The sequence below is a fragment of the Solanum stenotomum genome, chromosome 4 (assembly GCF_019186545.1).
Source record: "Solanum stenotomum isolate F172 chromosome 4, ASM1918654v1, whole genome shotgun sequence".
NCBI lineage: Eukaryota > Viridiplantae > Streptophyta > Magnoliopsida > Solanales > Solanaceae > Solanum > Solanum stenotomum.
In genome coordinates, this window is record NC_064285.1 from 6,293,949 (window position 1) to 6,314,001 (window position 20,053).

The 20,053-nt window shown below is 32.7% G+C and overlaps 2 protein-coding genes across 3 annotated transcripts; both read left to right on the top strand.

Moving 5' to 3' along the window:
- Positions 1-6,078: 6,078 nt before the first annotated feature.
- Positions 6,079-10,969, top strand: LOC125861843 (uncharacterized). The gene is made up of 7 exons (XM_049541729.1): positions 6,079-6,733; positions 8,256-8,391; positions 8,678-8,759; positions 9,406-9,581; positions 9,866-10,003; positions 10,103-10,242; positions 10,429-10,969. The coding sequence occupies exons 1-7, from the start codon at positions 6,616-6,618 to the stop codon at positions 10,707-10,709; spliced, it is 1,071 nt and encodes a 356-aa protein (XP_049397686.1). The 5' UTR covers positions 6,079-6,615; the 3' UTR covers positions 10,710-10,969.
- A 1,937-nt stretch (positions 10,970-12,906) lies between these two features.
- Positions 12,907-19,877, top strand: LOC125862022 (BRAP2 RING ZnF UBP domain-containing protein 2). 2 transcript variants are annotated; one of them, XM_049541992.1, is made up of 12 exons: positions 12,907-13,185; positions 14,058-14,173; positions 14,263-14,371; positions 14,494-14,608; positions 15,234-15,331; positions 16,154-16,260; positions 17,414-17,663; positions 17,798-17,851; positions 18,022-18,171; positions 18,311-18,375; positions 19,343-19,397; positions 19,499-19,877. In XM_049541992.1, exons 1-12 carry the CDS (start codon positions 13,039-13,041, stop codon positions 19,529-19,531), a joined length of 1,299 nt encoding a protein of 432 aa, XP_049397949.1. In that variant the 5' UTR covers positions 12,907-13,038; the 3' UTR covers positions 19,532-19,877. The 2 variants fall into 2 exon arrangements, 1 of the variants encoding a protein (XP_049397949.1); XR_007446012.1 differs by lacking the exon at positions 19,499-19,877 and having other exon boundaries at positions 18,311-18,528; positions 18,692-19,373.
- Positions 19,878-20,053: the final 176 nt, after the last annotated feature.

Sequence of the window (20,053 nt, forward strand, 5' to 3'; positions counted from 1 at the left end):
AATGTTCAAGTATTTCTAGTGACAAGACCACCAGGACATTTGGATATTCTTAATATCACGTTGAATTATTAATACTATACTATTTATTTATAAGTACGGAGTAATAAATTGAAGTTGTTTAAAGAAAACATTATTTGAACATATGATTGGCCGGTTATAAATTCTAGGGCCTTCTAAATAACGCCTGTATACACCATTTTAATACACATATATTATCCCATATGATGACGAGCAAGATCTCATTTATATCACCATGGATGTTTCATTCATTTGTTATTTATGAGTTGTACGTACATGAAATTTATTTGTAACGACTTGTGACTAGCACAACCCAACACATTATGCCAGATAATATATGTTCCTGTACAGCTTCTTAAAGACAAAAAAAATAATTCTATTATTACACAATTTTTTATAAATTATTTTCTGGCTAGGAATGGAGTATTTCCCAGTTCCCACACCAACTTTTTTGCCTGCTCTACTTTTGAGTTTTGACAATCACATACCAATGTCTTGAAAAATATAGATTTAGATGAGTCTAGAAGAAACTCATAGTATAATGATGAATTATTTAGTGGTATTTCTAATAAATCTATCATTGATTCATTTTTTTTAAAAATGAAAAGAAGTTGTCAAGAAGAGAAGTAATAATAATGTACTTGAACATATGATCCAAAAACTATTTGTGGGTTCAAATTAAGCGAGATGTTATTATGATTTGATCTTTGTTTATTTCTTTTAATATAGCGTTACTTTTAGTTTGGGCGCACTCTTTAAGATATTGTTTTTTGTTTTTACTAACTTAAACCTAATTAAATGTCTTGAAGAAAGAAGTGATTCTTTATTGACGTAAGACTAAGTATATGTATTAAAACAAGGGTAATTTTGAAAGAATGAGATCAATTCTTTTTTTAAATTCTAAAACACCATTTATTTTGAAATAAAATTAAAAGGTTAAAATACCAAATTCTAGGTATATGTTCGTTTGTCATGACTCATACTAGGGACTAATAGCGCGGGTCGCACACTAATATATGATGCATATATATCAAAAAATAATATTTAAGTTAACGAATATCCGTGCATCCTAATAGACTGGTCCGCCCTATTGGGCAGCACTCAATTGGGTTTATTTCCATCTTCAATTTTCGCAAAGAGAAGGAAATATTAACGCCACACAAATGTTTATCTTCTAATAGTGTAAAACTTTTACAGGCAGGGACTGTGCTATCAGTGAATTAAATCAAATTCCAAATATATAAATGAAATAACAAGAAAATCAAAATGTGAGCAACTTGAATATTATCGATTAGGGGACCATTTCCCTTTTTCAACTGTAAGTCAAAAAACAAATTAATTTCGAAGGGACCTGTTGATTTTTGTTCGAGACTATTAAGGTTTTTTATTATATTATTTTAAGAGACTCTAAGGTTTGATACTTGTTCTCTATTTTGCCAACCAGATAATTGGATGACTAATTGGTGTGGATGGGAATATTAGTTCTACATATCATTCTCCAGTAGTTATGGTTAGGAAGGCACAAGCATTTGCTTCCTCTCGTTCATGTTATTTATCATTATTGATGAAGACGAGAATTGAGTTATGACGAACGAAAACGGACTCGTTGGTCTAAAGCCAAATTTTATAAAGAGGTGACGTATAACATATTCAATGTAATTTCACAAGTGGAGTTTGAGGAAGGTAAGATGTAGGCATATATTTAGAAGTAAGAATGTTAATAATGTAAATTTTCACTAAAAAACATAATATAAAATTAAATGATTACATCTTACTTAAAAATTTGAGAAATTGATATAATGATATCGAAATAGTGTGTTGGTGTATTTTGATTTGTATAATAAAATTTTAAATTCAAGAAGAAAAGATAACATTGAATAGAGGATTAGTTAGTGTTGTTTAAAATTCTAGTACATGTTCTAACCGAGGCAAATTTAAGTATTGTTGTTACCTATTGTATTGTATCATATTGTTCCAAATATATTGTCTGTTTTGATTGTTACAATTTTATTGTATCATATCATTAAATTCATCGTTATGTAATAATGAAATTTTAATGACTTATTTGATATGGTCACATTGCTACCTTTTTTTTCTTCTCATTTTGACTTTGCTTGTTATTTAGTATTAATCATATTTTATTCTTTTTACCTACCTTTTAATAATAAGTCATATATATAAAAGTTTATTCCTTATATTGTTTATGTGTGGCGTTAGGTAATGACGTGAAACGATCGATACAATCATCTAATCTATCCAAATGTTATATTAATCAAATCAATATAGTATAATACATTATGAAACTATATGGGATAAAATTTACAAATAGCCACTTTTCAGTTCTTATAACTAAAATATACTTCCTCCGTTCCTATTTATATGACGTCATTACTAAAAATGGATGTTCCTTAATACTTGTCATTTCACAAAACCAATGCATAAATGACACTATGCTTTCCATTTTACCCTTGAGAATTATTAGCCTTGAAAGTATAAATTTGACCAACATAGGAAAACTAAATAATTAATTCATGCTCATAGGTCAAATTAATTAATCAAAATAAATTAATTCATGTTCATTTATTTAAAACTTGACTTCAAAAAAACACTAAATAAGAGTATAATAGTAAATTTACCTAATTTCTTAAGAGACGTAAAACCTAAAATGATGGCTAAATAAAAACGGGAAATGATTATTTCAAATTTTACGGCCAAAATCAACAAATTATGTATGAAATTTTACTTATGAAACTTTGAAACTCCAAAATACTAGCTATTTCATAAAGTTATGAACAAAAGTTGCCAACAAAGGATATTTGTATCAATATATGTATTTGCTTATGAAACTCCCCAAAAGGTTAAACTAAGGCCCCGGCCCATATATAGAATACTTGTTCATGAAAGCCCAAAGTACAAACTCCATAAAGTTTTGAGAAAATTACGTGAATTGGCAAATATTACTAAGTTATTATTCAACGAGAGTATAATTTCACTTAATTATTGTGGGTGATTATAGTTTAGTATGATTTGCTTTTAAATAGGGGACCTATCGCCGGTTTGTATACCTAATTAGGAATAAAAACCCTTAACTTATTTGTACACTAATTTATACAAATCTAATGTTATCTCCTCTCTCTATTTCTCTATAATCACTCATATACTTTAAATTTGAATTCCAAAATGTACTTTCTCCCTTGTAACGTATATGCTCCGGCAATGATTCTCTGATTACCGTCGTCGGATTCGATTCAATCGCATTTGATCTAACGGTTCATATGTATGTGCTGCAATTTCTTCTGTATTTTTACTTATTGCCTACTCTCTTATCCTCTCGATAAGATTCCTTCATCATGTACTAAATTTAAGGCATTTTCTAGCTTATAATTAAAAAAAAATTATTGCTCAATATGTTTTTATCGATTTGTATATGATTTTTTTTTGTTTTATTTTGAACAGAAATATGTCATTAGTCTTCCTATTTTCAATTTTTTAAAAAAAAAATGGATGATGGAGGATCAAGAACAACTGATGAGGTTGTTTCTGATTTATTAGATCGGGACAAATCTAAAGAATCTCAAATTTTTTGTTTTAACCCTAATTATATATAGCAATTTGTATATTTTTTTGTTATTATTTATACATATACATAATTATGACTGATTACTATATATATACATAACTATGTTGAAGTGTATTTATATATTTGTATATGTAAATCACATATTCATTAAATGTATATACACATTCACATATATATATATATATATATATATATATTATCTGACACATATACAATTCAAATATACATATGGAACATATACGTTCTATGACAAAGTCATTGTCATACAAACACATATACGAAATAAAATGTATAATCATTTCACAACTTTTGATAAGTGATGGATTTTAGGTTACAAGTGCAACAACTTTATTAGAGTGTATCGAAATTCTATTATTTAAAAGTAATTATAAATTAATACATCTATTTTTATTTGTTTTTTTTTTTAATTTAATTGAACATGAAATTTATCAAAACAAGGAGAGCTTTAAAATTTTATAATCCTAAACTAAAAAGATATGTAATGCATCAAAAGTCTAGAATATTATCTTAGTCTGGTGATCTTAAGAATAACATATTTAGTTTAAAATAAAATAGAAAGAAAAAGTGTAATGATCGCAAAACAAATTTGAATAACAAGTATTTTCAGAACAATTTTCAATTAACTGATAACTAAATTAAAATACAAGCTAAGCTAATAACGAAATAACTAAAAGTGAGAAAATCAAACATTAACTTCTAAGCTCATAACAAAAAAGTTGAACAATAGCTTAGAAGCTAATAACAAAAATAACCGAAAATGAAAAAATTGACTAGTTGATTATTCACTCAATAGATCTGCATAAAAAAGTAGAGTTTTCTCTCCTCTGTTAGTTTGTCGAGTATTGTTCATTTTTTTAATTTACCGTTATATTAATAACTGAATTGGAGTATAAGCTAAGCTAATAACGCGAATAACTGGAAATTGGAAACTTGAACAGTAGCTCCAAAGCTAATAACAAAATAACTGAAAAATGTGAAATTTAAACAGTAACACCTAAGCTAATAACAGGAAAAACTAAAAGTGAAAAAATGAACAGTAACTCCTAAGCTCGATAGATCTATAGAACGGAAGTAGATGATACATACAAGATTTGGAATAGATTAAGAAAGAAGAATTTAGGAAGAATGAGAAGAATTTCAGAAAAAAAATATCAGTGTGAATTTGATGTCTCCTTTGCCCTATTAATCAGTTACATTACCATATCACCGAAATGAATGAACTAGCAAAACTAACTATTCCCAAACCCTAGATCTACAAAAACAAAATAGAAGATTTGAAATAGATTGATAATTAGAAATTGGGAAGAAGAGATGTAATAGGGTATTGTTCATCTTTTTTTGTTTACCGTTATATTGAAAACTGAATTGGAATATAAGTTAAGCTAAAAACGAAAAATAACTGAAAATTGGAAACTTGAACAATAGCTCCAAAGCTAATAACGAAAATAACTGAAAATGTGAAATTTAAGCAGTAACACCTAAGCTAATAACAAGAAAAACTAAAAGTGAAAAATTGAACAGTAACTCCTAAGCTCGATAGATCTATAGAAACGGAAGTAGATGATACAATATTTGGAATAGATTAAGGAAGAAAAAATTAGGAAACATGAGAAGAATTTGGGAAAAAAGATATCAGTGCGAATTCGATGTCTCCTCTGCCTTATTAATCTATTACATTACCATATCACTGAAATGAATGAACTAGCAAAACAAACTATTCCCAAACCCTAGATCTACAAAAACATAAAAACAAAATAGAAGATTTGAAATAGATTGATAATAAGAAATTGGGAAGAAGAGATGAGATAGAGAATTGTTCATTTTTTCTATTTACCGTTATATTGATAACTGAATTGGAATATAAGCTAAGCTAATAAAGAAAATATATAACTGAAAATTGAAAACTTGAACAGTAGCTCCGAAGCTAATAACGAAAATAACTGAAAATGTGAAATTTAAACAGTAACACCTAAGCTAATAACAGAAAAGGCTGAAAGTGAAAAATTGTACAGTAACTCCGAAGCTCTATAGATATGTAGAAACGGAAGTAGTACAAGACTTGGAATAGATTAAGAAAGAAGAATTTCGAGAAAAAAATATCAGTGCAGATTCAATGTCTCCTATGTCCTGTTAATCTGTTACATTACCATGTAACTGAAATGAATGAACTAGCAAAACTAACCCTAGAAGTTCAATAACTCGTCATCAATTTGGATCCTCCAAGTAATGTAACTAAATTTCGAATAAACCTCCAACTCATTACATACTTGATTTAACGAAACTTTCTCAACAAATAACTTATGAGATTAAAATAAATAAGACGTGTATTTCTTACCCAATTACTTTAAATCATATTAATTTACTATATTCGAGTGGTAAATTAAGATTAAAAATCAAGATTAATGTATATAAAACTATACACTAGACACTAGGAAGTGGGTAGGTGGGGTTGGGGGTGGGGTGTGATGTGACTATATTACATCTTGTTGCCGCATTGTCTTCCCTGCGCCAAGCCCTATAGTTTCAGTATATTTTTATTTTTTCTTTTTCTGTGGTTTTTGTATTAGTTTTTTTCTATATATTTTGTTTCTTAATTTGGTAATAATTCGGAGTTGTGATCTATCCTTAGGGCTTCTTATATGAGTTGATAGGGTTAGAAAGGTGTGGATCCATCAAAGAAACATCAAATCTCAAAATTAGGGTTTCCCACCTTTTACAGTCGCGCCAGTTCCCCATCTATCTATACATACATATATATCTGATTGTGATTTTGTAGATCTTTTCAAATTTATGTTTTAATTCTATGTTTCTTTGATCTCACAACTCGGGAAAAGCAATTGTGCTTGAATTTTTTGTTCATCGGTCAATTGTCACTTTCTTTCATTTGGGGACTTTTTTTTTTTTTGATCAATTTCGATTCTATTATATCGGCGCTGGGTTGGGTTTCTCGTAGATATCATAATCTTTGTGAATTGATTTAATTAGAATTGGCAGTAATGGATAAGAAGAAAGTTGTGGCACCGCTTGTTTGTCATGGGCATTCTCGTCCTGTTGTTGATCTGTCCTACAGTCCAATCACTCCTGATGGATTCTTCCTCATCAGTGCCAGCAAGGGTAATTTTTTTTACCGATGATTAATTTTATGCCTTTTTGATAATCGATTTAAGTGTTGAGTGTGTTGCATTCCGATTGTCAAGAATGATCTAGTACATTCTAAATTATGGAACTTTCTTTTGCTAACTCCTGCTCCAGTATTTAAGATTGTGCTAATTACTTCTCGAAAATTCCTTTAGATTGTTTATGGTATTTACATCCTTAGAACCCCCACTCCTCCCCATTTATAGCATTTGATCTTTATGAGCTAGTTGCACAACCTTAATTATGTGAGATATTCTTGGTACTGTGGTGGTAACATTTACTATAGTTTACCATTGGTTTTGTGCGTTTTAATGTATTTTTGAGCAAATAGATTAGCATTGTAGTTTCAATTGTAGGTTTTGCTGTTGAACTTTAGGATTTCATGCATTTGCTTAGAGATTGTGGAAAATACTGAGTGGCAGCAATTTAAGAAAGCCAAAGAAGATTATTTTTCAATGTGAAGGGATTTCTATCCTCATAGAATTGAGGAAGACAATTGGGAAGTGTTTCTGTATTTTATATAGTGTAAGGCATTGATGTGAAATGCATACTTCATTTACGTGCAGATGTTATCAAACCTTGTTAAAGTAAACCTTAATTATTTTATCTGCATTCAATTCGATCAAATATATTACCAAGCTCAATGCATTCCATGGTAGGTGTGGGCATATATCATCATCTTAAGTATTAGGTTTGCCTAGTGTTTTCACCAGATGCCATAATTGGTGGTAAAGAGAATGATTGGCATGCTGCGGCACTTGGGATCTTTGTTGTCAGTAGCCATTGAGATTTTCTTACTTTGTTGCCGGTGTTCAGGCATGTCATCACACATATGCTAACTGTTCTCACCTAATTCTCTACGGTGGCCAGAAAGATGGGTAAAATCTCATTTGCCTCAGATTTTTCACCACCATATCGCAGGAGCCTGGTAAAGCAGAAAATGATATAAACTAAGACGTTCTTTAGTGTATCACACCATCGTCAAAAAATCCTAGTTCTTTTTCTTCTGAATTTGTTGATTTAATGCTTTTTGTTTTTTTGCCAAGCAGACTTGGTGAAAGATAATGCACAATTAAGAAATAGATTTGTATAGGGAATACCAATTAGTCCTGGAATATGTTTCAGTCATGTTAATATATATAGTTACTTTAGATTCTCTGTCCTATGCTTTATAGGAGTTGGACATATCAAAGTTTTTTATGCAAGTAGATAATATATAGAACTTTTAGTACTTTTTTTTATTTTTATTTTTGTATAATGTTGGCTCGAGATGAATTTAAATGGAGAAACATGGTCAATGAGGATTTATGTAGCCTACACAACTTGTTTGGGACTTGGGTGTAGTAGTAGTTGTATTTGTTCATTTGCTGCTATAAGTTTTCATGTTGTATTTGTTCATTTGCTGCAATAAGTTTTAATGTTGTATTTGTTCATTTGCTGCAATAAATTTTCATGTTGTTACTTGTTCATAATTTCTAAAATGTTTCCATCTTGTAAGATTCTACACCAATGCTGAGAAATGGAGAGACTGGAGATTGGATTGGAACATTTGAAGGGCATAAAGGAGCCGTGTGGAGTTGTTGTTTGGATAAACATGCTCTTCGTGCTGCATCTGCATCTGCTGATTTCAGCGCGTATGTTATCTAGCGGCTTCACTTCAGTACTTTGAAAAGTAGCATTTAAGTGATATTATTATGGTGACCATCTGTCTATAAATAAGTGATGTAGAACAAAAGAAGTACTTTTGTGGCATGTCTATTATTGGTCAACCTTGCATGCCTTTTTATATACATAGATTTATTAAAATAATCTCTTATAGAATACGGTAGAATCTTTGTCATCCTTTTTTAAGAATTTTCCATGGCTCAACATTGTCCTTTTTTACCTTTCTATATTGTGAATTGTGGTGGTTGTTTTCAGGAAATTGTGGGATGCATTGACTGGGGATGTATTACACTCATTTGACCACAAGCACATAGTTCGAGCATGTGCCTTTTCAGAGGTACCTCCTGCTTTACTTCTATTAAAGTTCCTTCAGGTTAGAGCTCTTTATATCTTCACTTAAGTTGTAGTAACCAAGTTATAATATTGATTTAATAGAATACTGTTGCACTGACCATTTTTTGGTCTTTGTTTGATACACTATAAAGGGGCTAACAAATGCACTTTGTTCTTTTATAACTTTGCATCTCCTTGATGCCTTAATGTTGAAATACCTTCATAAAACAATAGAATACTGTGAATGTATATGCCCATCAAGGCTTATGTATATTGGCAGAAATCACACTTCATTGACTAGTAGGCAACACTCTTGGGTGCTTATGTAAAATCCCTTGTGTAGGTTGAAAAACTAAGAGCAGAGAATGCCAATTTCAATTATTGCTGAGTCATGAGAGGCTACTGCTATTGAAAGGCAAACATCTTTCATTATTAAAACTAATTTACATTGTTTCAGGCTTTGAGTTAAATTCTCTAGTCAATCCTATTTGACGGGAACTTTCTTTCTTTTCCTTTTTGGTTCTCTCTTTTTTTTCCCTCTCTTAATTGGTACAAAATGTCAAAGGGACTTCAATCCATATGAATCTTTTCCATTTATTAACCTTTACATTCAGCTAATTTGTATGAACTATTGTGTGATGACTTAGCAGGATACAAATCTGCTACTCACTGGTGGTTTTGAAAAAATTCTTCGGATATTTGATTTAAACCGACCTGATGCACCTCCAAGGGAAATTGACAGCTCTCCTGGTTCAGTAAGGACAGTTGCTTGGCTGCACAGTGATCAAACTATTTTGAGTTCCTCTGGAGATGCTGGTGGATTGAGGTAGGCTTTCAAAGTCTGCTGAATCTAGTGGTATATATTTTGTTCATTTTTTTCTTGCTGGTTGCATTAGTGATGTGGCTAGTGCTCATGGTCACTTAGACTTTGCAATTAATTGATCTACTAATCAACCGTAAACTTAACCAAGTAATGTACAATACTTGTTAAATATTATTGGATACTTGATACAATGGCCATACATGTGGTTCATATATCCATACGGACTTTCACTCCCCAGATACTGTTCACTATCTTAAATTGGTTTTGATTTAATTGTTGTAAACTAGGTTATGGGACGTGAGGAGCGGCAAAGTTGTTCAAATCCTTGAAACTAAGTTTCCTGTAACCAGTGCTGAAGTAAGTCAGGATGGTCGTTACATAACAACTGCTGATGGTTCCTCTGTCAAGTTTTGGGATGCTAACCAGTATGTATTGTTTTTCATACTTCAATGGCACATAAATGCTTTAAATAAAGAATCTTGCCACAGTTTACATTGCATTTTAACTTATTTCTTTACAAGCAGCTTTGGATTGGTGAAGAGTCACGACTTGCCTTGCAAAGTTGAATCTGCTTCCCTGGAACCAAAGTTCGGTAATAGGTTCATTGCCGGAGGAGAAGATATGTGGGTTCATGTCTTTGATTTTCACACTGGAGAGGAAATTGGTAAGTTGTGTGGGGCTCTGTAAATATTTAGAAATTCTAGTTACTCTGATCAATGCCTCTTTGTTTATGTGTTCCTTTTTCTGGTATTTGCGTTTTCTTGACTTAAGTAGGGGTATATGCTTCTATTTTCGTTAAAGTAGGTCCAAGCTTTAACCACACGATATATTCTATTCTTGTACAACATAGGATGCAACAAGGGACACCATGGTCCTGTGCACTGTTTGCGGTTCTCTCCAGGAGGTGAATCCTATGCCTCAGGATCTGAAGATGGGACTATTAGAATATGGCAGCTGGGCCCTCTTGGTCAGATTGAGGACAACTCCACAGCAAACGGGTCTACTACTGCAAATGCCAATGATGGTATAAGCGAGGTGACCCAAAAGATTGACGAGTTGGCTGTTTCAGAAACAAAGAAGATGGAAGAGACACAGGTCGATGGTGTGGAGCAGAAGGTAGTTGATGCCTGATTAGGAATTTAAGGGTTTTGTATGGTTTCTCCTTTTGGAAAGCTGTAACTGGCTTGACTTCGGAGGTTTTTGCTTATGAAATAAGACTTAAGCTTTTGAGAGTGCTGGGTATTCTTTGCTTGCCCGAGATCGTAATCATCTTATATAGTCTTTGGAGTAGTTTTCTCTGTAGAACTGAGAGAAGTACCTAGCTCTCTTCTCAGGTTCATGTTGTCCTTGGATTTGCAATTGCTTTTACAAACCAGTAGGATGTCCAAACCAGAATAGTCGCAAACCTAGTGCCTTAATAGTATGAAAAAGTAAACTCTGTAACAAGGCTTAAATTCAATGAAATAGTACTAAGTTTTGAAAATTTTAGCTCTGTGCCCGCAGATTTGGTATTAGTTTTTTGAGAATGTGTTGGATCTTTTAATGTCGTTGGTCGACCTTAGGATCACGATAACTTATGTAAGTCATGGGGCTGCTTTTAGTTAAAATCATATCTTAAGTGGAACTAAGGGATGTGTTGATATCCAGCCTGTTTGATGATTATGATTTATGTTGAACGACCACTTTCTGTAAATGAACCTGTTTAGAGGAATGCCAATATATTTTGTAGTTCGATACAATGATAAATATGTGCAAAATGCATAATTAGGGATAGTAAATCACAGCATAAACTCCTGCGAGAATAATTAGAAAATCTAACACTGGTTAACATTAACAAGGAAGCACAACGTGGTCTGTCGCTGCATTTTTGCTTAACGAATGGAATAAGAATCAGCCGTGCCGATATAATAATTTCTCCTATGAGTAATTTCTAAATTCTAGAAGATCTCCAATAATGTATAAAAAATTCGGAGTTTGTTGTTATAAAAATTATAATCGTGAGATGACTCCCTTTTTATATGAGAGAATTATTAATTTCATAATAGTGTAAAGAATTTATCATTAAACTAATAGCCAACCACTGTGTTTAAGTTTTACATAAATCAACTAAACAAGTATTGTCACTATGAATTATCGATCTTTTTTATGGTTCAAAATGAATGAATTTTATAAAGTTAAAAATTGTATTAAATTATTCCCCCAAAAAAAATACTTCCTTTTAAATGGAATTTTCAACTATTTTACATTTTTAAAAAAAAGTTAATCTCTAATTTTAAAAATAATGATAATATTGCCAAATTAACGGGTGTAGCACAACCCAAAATTCATTTATTTTGTACCGAAGGAAGTAACCACATATTGCGTACTCCTATTCAATACACGCAGGGGCGGACCTACATGGTCCTATATGAGTGCTCGAGCACTCATTAATTTCATATCGAATTTTATATATTTATATAGAAAGAAAGAAGAATTGTATATATTTTATTAGAGAGCACCCATAGGAACAATGACTTAATTGGCGTGGTGATTTATTGTGGATCCTCGAGGTCTTTCATTCTTTTTATTTCTTGGTTCAATTCCCTCCAAAGACATTCTTTTTAGTTTAAATATTAGCTCTTCTCTTACTTATTGATTCTAGTTGGACTTTATTTTATTTTTTTCTCCCATGCAGATTATTGCTTTTTCTCTTTCGCTAGTGGCCTTTTCTAACATTTTTTTTTATCCAAGATAATTTTTATTGTAATTTTTCTTCTTTAATTTTTTTTTTTATCGTGCTTAAATACGATTGTCCTTTTTTATAACAAGTGTTAAATTTGTGCACTTATATTTGTGATTGATAGCTAAGCAATAACGGAGCCATATATACTCGANTTTATTTTTCTCCCATGCAGATTATTGCTTTTTCTCTTTCGCTAGTGGCCTTTTCTAACATTTTTTTTATCCAAGATAATTTTTATTGTAATTTTTCTTCTTTAATTTTTTTTTATCGTGCTTAAACACGATTGTCCTTTTTTATAACAAGTGTTAAATTTGTGCACTTATATTTGTGATTGATAGCTAAGCAATAACGGAGCCATATATACTCGAGGGGTGTCGACCGACAATTCTTTGTCTGAAGATTATACTGTACGTGTAGTTAGGTAAAAACAATTAAAAATAATTTTTTTATATATATATATATATTGACACTCCTTAACTTCTACACTATTTTACTTCTTTATATTTTGACACTCTTAAGTCGAAATTTTCGATCCGCCACTATAGCTAAGAGAGCACCCACAACCTTGAAATCCTGAATCCGCCACTGAATACACGTAAAACTCTTTCCCATCCCCAACCAAACGACCTATTTATAATATATTGACACCTCAAAATTGATCGTCCGTCTCACAGAAAGGAGAAATCGAGTGTCCGAATCAATTTCAACAAGTAACGTGACGATAGGAGGAAAATCGTGATGGATTCTGGCGATTCTTCAACGTCCATGTCTAATTTGACTCAGGTGTTCCATTTTTCTTCTGGAAACCCTCGCATCGAAGAAACCAGAGGCGTCATGCATCTATTCTCCAACGATGTTGCTTCTTATTCATCATCTCACTTACCTGTAACTAAGCATTCCGATTCCAATCCTTCAATTCTTTGCTTGATTGTTTGATTAGGTTTTCTTCCATCTGAATTCAAAGGATATTTACATTCATATATCCGACTAGTTTCTGGTTGTTGCAATACCTGATTCGTATTTATTCTCTTTTGCGCTTCATCTGATAATGAAACCTACAATTATGTTGCCTTTTAGTATATGTGAGAATTACTGTGGAAGATGACTGCAGTTTTGCTTTACTATATGTATGTGGTGCTGAAGATTCTGAATTAACAATTCTGTTGATAATTCTATACTTCCAAACCAACTTGAATCATGAGAGACTTGTTTGATTACGGCACTTGGACATGTTAGTAAGAAAATAGAACACAATAGGGGTGTGCACTATTCGGATTAAACCGAATAACCAAACCAAATCAAACCGANCTATATGTATGTGGTGCTGAAGATTCTGAATTAACAATTCTGTTGATAATTCTATACTTCCAAACCAACTTGAATCATGAGAGACTTGTTTGATTACGCCACTTGGACATGTTAGTAAGAAAATAGAACACAAGCAGATAAACCTAATAGCTTTTCATGCTCTAAGGCTCCAATTCAGCAACATTTTGACTATACATTCAAATTCTAGTAGCTATTGAACTTTGAATATTCTTGTTGCCCTTAGTATACATCATTTTGATCTTATATTGTTTTTCAAAACTGTAGATCAATAATAGGTCTATGTTTTGTAATTAGCTGATGGTCAATATCTGTGAGAGATAAAACTACAAAAACGCCTTAGGATTGACTATATGAATCCCCACCATCCATGTTGATCCTTTAGAAATGAAGGCCAACAACTTATCTAGTGTCATTGCTATTGTCTCTAGGTGGAAAGAAAGCCTCTCCTCTGTGTTCTATGTGTTCCGAATCACATGACATATTCAGACTTTTGTCAGTTTTGTGGTTCATTTGTTCAACATATGTTGGAAATGCGAATTGTCAGGTACTCTCTCCTAGAATTTATGAGGTAATTATTTAACTGGTTACTTTTGATTCCTTCTGAACTTTGGTATCTTATGTGTGCTCCTCTAGGAATGATGGTATGGAAGATTGTTACAGTATATTGATCAGGTTTGATGAGCAGAAAGCTGCAGATACTTTTCACAAGCATTTTAGTGGTAGAAGATTTTCATCTCTTGAGGTATTGTTGCTCAAAAGTTCTCTCTTGCTGTGGCATCAATTATAGGTATCTCATAACATCAATTACCAGCTTGACAGCTTCTTTTCATACTCCGCTCTTTTTTATTGTTTCTTTGCTTGCAGGAAGAGACGTGCAATGTGTTATTTGCTGCTGATGTTCATTACACCGGTTCAATTGAGCACACACAGTCATTACCTGCAAGCTCTACAGAGCAACCGTTCTGTCCTGTTTGTCTTGGTATTTTACCTAATCTAGTTTCAAAATGCTTTATTCTATTTTGGAAATGCCTTCATCTTGGAGCTTACTTATTCAACCACTGAGCACATCTAAAGTGTGATTCGCTCCAAAATGTTAGAAATTTCCATCTTCATTCATTTTCCTCCAAAATGTTTGTAACTTCCATTTTAACGTATAAATGTAAAAGTTTACCATTTGCTATCAATTATAGCATGTAGTGATTAAGGCCATGAGAATATCATATTAGCTTTATTTATCATATAGCTAGTTAGTATGATCTTAGAGATAAGTTTTTCTTTTTGGGTTTATTGTATCGTTTTAGTTAAATATAGAGTTCTAGTAGGTTTTAAGAATTCTAATACTAGGTCATCATTGAGTTCTCCACTAGAGCAAGGATTCAAGACTAGTATCAATGAGGAATGTTTTTAAGAGTTCTATTTTATTATAGTTTTTTGAGCACCCAAGGGTGTGACCTAGTGGTCAATGAAGTGGATTGATAATCATGAGATCTCGGGTTCAAATCCCAATAGAGACAAGAACACTAGGTGATTTTTTTTATGTATCTTACGAAATAAAAAAAATGGGTTTCCACTCATATGTATCTTAATTCCTGTGCATTTTACAGAGAGACTGGACCAGGATACAAGTGGAATTCTCACAACCATTTGTAATCATTCCTTTCATTGTTCATGTATTTCAAAATGGACAGATTCTTCATGCCCCGTAAGTAATACCGTACTTTTATCTCTCCACCATATGTTTGATATATTCTTCATATAAAGTTTTTGTTTGATAACGATGGTGTTTGGGAAAGTTTGCATACACCAAAACTATTTCGCTTGGTACCGGCTACCTTCCACTTGCACTGGTATTGGGTAACGCTGCCCTCCAAGGCTTAGGCAGATGGGACAAAATAACCTAGCTTTTTTGTTGTTGTTGTTGATATTTGAACCCCGCCTCCAAGTTTTTCACCCACGTCATTGACTACTAGGTACACCCTTTGGTGCTTCTTCAGAATTCAGATAGCTTTTGGCTTAGAGAATGATTTTCAATATTTTCCCACTATATCTGATATCAATAGTTTTCAACATATGTAGTTTCTTTCTCTTTACTTAATGATGAACTTTGAATCAGGTGTGGCTAATAATATAGGGTTGAATTTTGATTAAATTGGCACTACAAGGTTTTAAAGTTCCAAAGAGTTTTGGTTCTATTGCAAGTTTTGATAACTTGCTTATCCGAAAGTTATTTGGTAAATTAGCAGTCAGATAATCAGGTTAAGTTAGACTGTTTGATGAATGTATATAACCCTGATGCTTAGTGAAGAAAAATCTCATATACTTGAGAAAACGTATACATCCTATCGCCGAAAACAGTATAAATAGGGTCATGTCACTTGATTAACAGTGAGGGAATAATTTTTTTCCTTCAGTTAAGCTGGTTTTTAGACATCATATACCAGCATTAGTTAGAAAATATGTATTTCATTTGAAGACTGAAGTATTAAAAGAAATTAGCTGACTCAACTAAAACAAATTCTCTCAGGTATGCCGATATTGCCAGCAGCAGCCTGGAAACTCAACATGTTCTATCTGTCAATCACCAGAAAATCTATGGATGTGTGTTATTTGTGGTTTTGTTGGGTGTGGAAGGTAATAATACTATCTCTCTTGTTATTTGACCAATTCTATTTGAAGTTTGATCTTCTTATACCAAAATAGCTTTGCGAGTGAAAATTGTTTACATTCCCAACATTCCTTTAAGAATCAAACTCCTCCAAGTTTGAACAGTAGACATTTCTTCCCTTATTGAGTATTTAAAGTATATATACCCTCTATATTATCAACATACTCTCTTTTCTTTTGCGTTTTAAATATCTCGATGTTTTTCTCGTTTCTAAAATCTAATGTTATGGACTTACCTATATCATAAACACATTTCTCTTTTTTTTTCCTCAAGGAAAACATATCTCACTTTCAAAGTGAAGAAAACAAAAGTAGTAATCAACAACAACATACCCAATGAAATCCCACTAGGTGGGGTCTGGGAGGGTAGATTGTACGCAGACCTTAGCACTATCTCGAGGAGGTAGAGAGGCTATTTCCAAAAGGAACAAAAGTAGTAATCAAGCATATAAATTATTACATTGAATAATTAAAAAACTGAGCGGAATAAAAAAGATAGAATTAAATACTTTATTTGTATCAGTAATTTTAATAAATAGCAATTAAAACTAGAAAATTTATTACACGATTGAGGATAAAAGAGGGTGAAAAATTTGTAAGCATATACTCATGCAAGTAATACAAAAATATGGAGTAATTATTAAAAATGGAGGTAGATTTTATAACAAATCGTAAAATATTATCTATTTATTCTTTAAATGAGTTTTAACTGATAACTTACAAAATATTTTTAATGAAAACTAAAACTCAATTTCTATATACATGTTGGAGGTCTCAAGTTCCAGTGGTTTGGTTTGGAGCTTCCATGTTGGAGGTCTCAAGTTCGAAACCCCTTGCCAACGAAAGCATGGGGTTTGCCTTCTTGGTCGAGCTCGTTGTACCGGACTTGCCTAGTGCGGGTTACCTCTCCTATGGGGTTTTTACCTTGTGCGCACCCAAAGGGTAGCGGCTGGGGGTTTCCCTTGTCATAAAAAAAATATACATAATAAAGAATTTAAGAGAGAATGCTTGGTCGAGCTATATAAATAATTTTGAAGACCTAAAAGACAAGATCATCTTTTTGACTGCCAAATAAGTATAGGTTTTGGTAATGAATTTCGTCATGCTGATTTTTATATAGATACAAAGAGGCTCATGCTACAAGGCACTGGAAGGAGACACAACATTGCTATGCACTTGAATTGGAAACACGGCGTGTCTGGGACTACGCAGGGGATAACTATGTTCACCGTTTGATTCAGTCTAAAACTGATGGGAAGCTGGTTGAGCTCAACCACCATGGTCATCATGATAGTGATGGCTGCTGCAGCTGCGAGTGTGGTACAGATCCTGGATTCAGCGAGACTATTTTAAACAGCAAAGTTGAAGCTGTACGTCTCTCTTAATTTGTATTTCTTTCTTGTGTACACTTTTTCATCTAGTCAAATGCTTAATTTTGGATTGCTTTGGTCATTCTTCTACTTAACTTGGAATCCTCGATAATCTTCAAATTTTGTTACTGCAGATTGTGAACGAGTACAATGATCTCCTGACTTCCCAGCTGGAGGATCAAAAAATGGTTAACCTTTTTACTTTTTAACTAGAGTATAAGTTTTCCCTTGTTTATTGATCTGAATGTCACAAATACTTTCGAGTCTGGTTACTCATTTGAATGTAGAGATACTGATTGATAGTTTAGAACAACTACATTCTATTTACTGTATTAATAGCTTCTGCTTTTGATCATAGTACTTTGAGTCCTTATTGCAAGATGTTGAAGAAGAAATTGAAAGGGAAACTAAGGAAGCTGTTGAGAAAGCTCTATGCCAGAATCCAAGGTTAATGAAGTTAAAAGTTCGTTTGGACAAATACGTTGAAGAGAAGAAATTCCATGATGATGTGAGTACTGTTGAAGTCTATTAATCTTTATTGATCTCTAAGCTGTTACCAGTTTATCACTATTTAGTCCACATTTCCTTTTTACACCATTTGATTTTTGCGGATTTTAAACCTGAATCTTTTGGCTTTGAACCTCTAGATCAATGACAATCTTATGAGAAACAAGGAGATATGGGAAGCCAAGATAGTGGAAATTGAAGAAAGGTATTATCTTTCCTTGTTGTCATGTGTCCTCTTCTGAGGCAATGGCAGTAAATATATCTGTCAGAACTCTTTCACCCATCAACCCGCTTTTCTTCAAATGTTTGTTCTTTTATTTTCTATGCAACTGCTAGTATTTTCACAATTCCCACATAGGTGGATCACAAGAACTGCGATTTTGTACCGATTGACATCAACTTTCTTATTGCATGTTGTGCTTCATAATGATTGTTAAAAGGATTCATTCACTGTAACTTCTCCGACTAGCATATGAAGTAGCAACATCACGTCATATATGTAGTNCACAATTCCCACATAGGTGGATCACAAGAACTGCGATTTTGTACCGATTGACATCAACTTTCTTTTTGCATGTTGTGCTTCATAATGATTGTTAAAAGGATTCATTCACTGTAACTTCTCTGACTAGCATATGAAGTAGCAACATCACGTCATACATATAGTAAGAAATAAGCTCCAGGACACACTGGGAGTTTCTCTTTCTTATCAGATAATCATATTCTCTCATGGTTCCAAATCCCACATAGGTATATATTGTTATCTTTTAAAAAAATTCACCTCTTGCCATTAAACGAGGCTTCTAATAAATTTAGAATTGCTTCTTTCAGATACGTATTGGTTTGGGAACTTGTTTTTGTTGCTTTGTGATAACTGCTTCTCAAAGATCTGGTTCTAAGAGGAAAGAATATGCCGCTAGTGCAAAATTCCAGATTGGTTTGGTTTTCTTGCAAAGTTGATATACTCTATGCATTGTAGTTTCTTATGAGGAAATGCTGGACTCAGCATAAGGCAGGTTTTTTTTTCTCTTTTCTTGTGAGTTAGTGTTGTTCATGTAATGAATGATAAAGTACTTCAGACCAACTTCATGTGCATTCATCCAGAACTGCTAAATTACTTCCCAATTTTGTCATGTAATTTCCTATTTTATCTTCTAACATCTAACTTTCAGGGAGAAGAAGGCGCAGAAAATGAAGGATGAGGAGATATCCGAATTGGAGGAACAGGTAAGTTGATATCGCCTATCAATTGGAATCAGTCAACTGGAGTTACATACTTTAGTTGTTGTCTATGCGTAAATGTGATTGCTCTTATGTTTGAGCTGCAGATTGCGACTTTGATGGAATCCATCGAAACATAGAATGCATTTAAAGGGATGTCATAGCAAATGATGAAATGAAGGACGAGATAACCTTTAATATAAAAACAATTCCATCGGATTGACAGCCTACCTGGAGTGTAGATGCCTCTGCAAAGCGCAGTGACAAAGAGACCTCGAAGTCGGGTGTCGAGGGAAAGCAGCCCGGGATCTTACACCAGTATTGATCGAAGTGCAAAAGTGAAAATACATTTTCCCTCCTCCACAGTACAATATTACAAGTCTGTAGCGTAACCTTGTGTAAATTGTTTTGACAGTGCTCCAAACAACTATAAACTTTATTGCAAACAATAGATGAATCATAATGCTGCAATGTGAAATTTACTTTGCAAGATTGAAGTTCACACGCCAATTAGTTCAAGGATTATAATGGGGATGAACAAAGATACTTGACACACATTTTCTCAACTTCTTTTTCCTCGAGAAAAATATCCTCCCTGGAAAACGTGGCAAATCACACAAGGTATCATCGTAATAGGTGATTAAGTACATGTACCATCTTCT

Bases quoted from the DNA above. Each gene is read 5' to 3' on its own strand.
- LOC125861843 (XM_049541729.1), top strand. From the start codon at position 6,616: ATGGATAAGAAGAAAGTTGTGGCACCGCTTGTTTGTCATGGGCATTCT. The intron at 8,392-8,677 runs GTATGTTATCTA...GGTTGTTTTCAG, and splicing joins GCATCTGCTGATTTCAGCGC to GAAATTGTGGGATGCATTGA. The intron at 10,243-10,428 runs GTAAGTTGTGTG...TGTACAACATAG, and splicing joins TCACACTGGAGAGGAAATTG to GATGCAACAAGGGACACCAT.
- LOC125862022 (XM_049541992.1), top strand. From the start codon at position 13,039: ATGGATTCTGGCGATTCTTCAACGTCCATGTCTAATTTGACTCAGGTG. The intron at 18,172-18,310 runs GTGAGTACTGTT...TTGAACCTCTAG, and splicing joins AGAAGAAATTCCATGATGAT to ATCAATGACAATCTTATGAG. The intron at 19,398-19,498 runs GTAAGTTGATAT...TTTGAGCTGCAG, and splicing joins TATCCGAATTGGAGGAACAG to ATTGCGACTTTGATGGAATC.